Source organism: Lolium rigidum, chromosome 2, assembly GCF_022539505.1.
Source record: "Lolium rigidum isolate FL_2022 chromosome 2, APGP_CSIRO_Lrig_0.1, whole genome shotgun sequence".
Taxonomy (NCBI): Eukaryota; Viridiplantae; Streptophyta; class Magnoliopsida; order Poales; family Poaceae; genus Lolium; species Lolium rigidum.
In genome coordinates, this window is record NC_061509.1 from 196,014,874 (window position 1) to 196,017,995 (window position 3,122).

The following is a 3,122-nucleotide window of genomic DNA, read 5'->3' on the forward strand; positions in this document are numbered from 1 at the left end:
AACAAAGCAAATCAGTGTTGCAGTTCTGATCACCTTCTTCTCTCCTCTTGTCGTGCGATACTTGATAGTGAACAGCCCCGCATCAGGAGAATCCCGAAATCAAATCCTACATGCAAATCCCCTAGCATGGCTGAGCAACCGAGCCGATGCACTGGTAACCGATCCGGAGAAAACACAGGTAGTAGCAGTAGCACCGGATGCTTCAAGCAGCTTGGATTCCGGGAATTCCTCTCTTGAAGAATTACACTGGCTAGATACCTGGAATCACATGAAGCAGTTAGCCAACATCTCCGCCGGCCTTCCTCATGCAACCGAAGCAATCAACGATGCAAGAACTGCATGGGAAAACCTGACGATGTCAGTTCAGAATGCAAGTTCTCCAAGGGCAAAGAAAGAGAGGCTCTGTCCATACTCAATTCGCACAATGAACGCTTCAAAGTCGGAGGGCAGTAATTTTACCATCAGCATACCTTGCGGGCTTGTTGCAGGTTCTTCCATAACTGTTATAGGCACTCCTGGTAGCCTCTCTGGTAACTTCTGGATTGATCTTGTCGGGACGGCGCTCCCAGGGGAATCCAAACAACCCATTGTAGCGCACTACAATGTCCGTCTAACTGGCGATAAACTTACTGAAGGTCCAGTCATAGTGCAGAACGCCTTCACTGCAAGTAACGGCTGGGGTTATGAGGATCGTTGTCCCTGCAGGAACTCGAGCAATGCAACTGAAGGTACTTAGGACTTTCTTATTTATTGCTTATCATTGTGGTGCCTCATCACACTAATTATCTGATATCTTCACAGTGGATGACTTAGAGCGATGTAATTCCATGGTGGGTAGAGAAGAAAAGAGCACAATGAACTCAACACATTATTCTGGTGCCAAGCAAGGTGGAAAATCAAGCACATATTTTCCATTTAAGCAGGGATACCTTGCTATTGCAACTCTCCGTATAGGACTCGAAGGAATCCATATGTCAGTTGATGGGAATCATATTACTTCATTTGCATATAGAGCGGTAATGTTCTCCCATGTTGATGATGAAATAAATGCATATAGTCCAAACCTTACAACCGGTGTTTCTGTTATTAGGGCTTGGAACCTTGGTTTGTTACTGAAGTGAGAATTTCTGGTGATTTCGAGCTAGCAAGTGCAATTGCAAGCGGCTTGCCCACATCAGAAGATTTGGAGAATAGCGTCGATCTTGAAATGTTGAAGTCAGCACATATTTCAGATGGCAAAGATCTTGACCTTCTGATTGGCATATTTTCAACAGCAAACAACTTCAAGCGTAGAATGGTGATTCGAAGAACATGGATGCAACATGATGCTGTGCGTAATGGAACAGTAGCAGTCCGTTTTTTTGTTGGCCTGGTAAAGACTAAAACCTGTCAAGGTTTCGAAAAGTTTTTAATGCATCCGTTTACAAATTCTAAATATTGAGACAATCCAGACTCCTGATACTAAAGTTGATGTTATTTTGTTTAAAGCATACAAACCTGATGGTAAATATGGAACTCTGGAATGAGGCACGAACATATGGTGACATTCAGGTGTTGCCGTTTGTTGATTACTACAGCTTAATTACATGGAAGACACTGGCAATATGCATCTACGGGGTAAACAATGTTGGTCATAATTGTGCTTCTCCATTTCTTTTACTTTTGTGTGCTTAACTTTAATTTCCTTTAAACAGACCGACACTGTATCAGCAAAGTATCTGATGAAAACAGATGATGATGCTTTCGTTCGGGTACACGAAATCCAGTCATCAGTAAAAAAGCTGAATGTCAGTAACGGTCTGCTTTATGGTCGCATCGAATCTGACTCAAGCCCTCACAGAAATCGTGACAGCAAATGGTACATAAGCCCAGAGGTAATGTCTCCACAAAAAATGGGTTCAGTCCCAACAAATCCCGGCTTCCCTTCCTAAACCATTGGTTCTTGAATTCTTTCCTGATACATAGAGTACTACACTTTCCTATTTAAGTAAAAATATTTCTTATTTAATAAATATTCCTTATTTATTTGGTTATTATCTAGCCCTATATGGAGCAGGCAACATCAGGAAACTTGGGTGCTAAAATTTCTGATGTATTCTGCAGGAATGGCCTGAAGAGAAATACCCACCATGGGCTCATGGACCAGGATACGTGGTTTCAGAAGATATTGCAAGGACAATCAACACTTGGTATAAAACAAGTTGTCTGAAGGTATTTCTATATATGCGCAAGTGTAATCTATCGCTCTGTGCTATACATGCTAAATGAAACTAGCTTATAGAAGACCTCCCAAGCGACAAACAAGTAAACTGGAGGTATAATGGTTTAGTAAAATTACGCAAGTCTATCCCTATTAAACAAAGAACTAGCTGAAAGAGGCACTCGAGCTACCCACATTTTATCTTGCTGTTAAAGTACAAGTGCTAGAAAATCACACAAAATGATGAACTAGTCCAGCCTTCTGCACTGTGATTTCTACTGTACATATGTACCTAAGTGGCAAACCTCCTTTTCTTTGATCTTCTCTGCTACCGGTAGACTGATTAGGAGAACTTAACAAGATTAATCTACATCCTTCACTCTTGCAGATGTTCAAACTAGAAGATGTAGCAATGGGCATATGGGTTAACGAAATGAAGAAGGGTGGCTTACCCATCAGATATGAAACAAATGAAAGGATTTACATTGATGGATGCAAGGAGGGGTACATTGTTGCTCATTATCAAGAACCAAGGAATATGCTATGCATGTGGGAGAAACTCCTGAGGACAAATCAAGCAACATGCTGCAACTAACTAATGCACAGGCAATTTGATGCCATGAGCATTGCATATATTTGTTTTATTTTCAATGGATTAAGGACAATCATTCATGGTGCAATGAGGATGGGATGACACGGGATTTATTAGCAAGAACCTAGTGACAGTATAGGTTCCATTACTGGCAAACGATTCTCAACATATCAGTGGTAAATATGAATGAATTTACACATATAAAATTAATTTTTAGCTGGTTATCAGTGGTCAAGCTCTCTGAGGGAAACTGCTGTTATGTGCCATGAGATAAAGGATCTGTGCAGAGGATAATGGTAAATGTAAATACCATTATCCAGATTGGGGTGG

General features: G+C 41.1%; 1 protein-coding gene across 1 annotated transcript; it reads left to right on the top strand.

The window, feature by feature from the left end:
• Positions 1–424: 424 nt before the first annotated feature.
• Positions 425–2,795, top strand: LOC124690441 (beta-1,3-galactosyltransferase GALT1-like). The gene is made up of 7 exons (XM_047223827.1): positions 425–728; positions 802–1,016; positions 1,091–1,372; positions 1,489–1,617; positions 1,695–1,874; positions 2,104–2,211; positions 2,589–2,795. Exons 1-7 carry the CDS (start codon positions 425–427, stop codon positions 2,793–2,795), a joined length of 1,425 nt encoding a protein of 474 aa, XP_047079783.1.
• Positions 2,796–3,122: the final 327 nt, after the last annotated feature.

Excerpts from the sequence above, each read along its gene's own strand:
- LOC124690441 (XM_047223827.1), top strand. The coding sequence starts at position 425 with ATGAACGCTTCAAAGTCGGAGGGCAGTAATTTTACCATCAGCATACCT. Across the intron at positions 729-801 it reads CTCGAGCAATGCAACTGAAG|TGGATGACTTAGAGCGATGT; the intron begins GTACTTAGGACT and ends ATATCTTCACAG. Across the intron at positions 1,875-2,103 it reads AATGGTACATAAGCCCAGAG|GAATGGCCTGAAGAGAAATA; the intron begins GTAATGTCTCCA and ends TGTATTCTGCAG.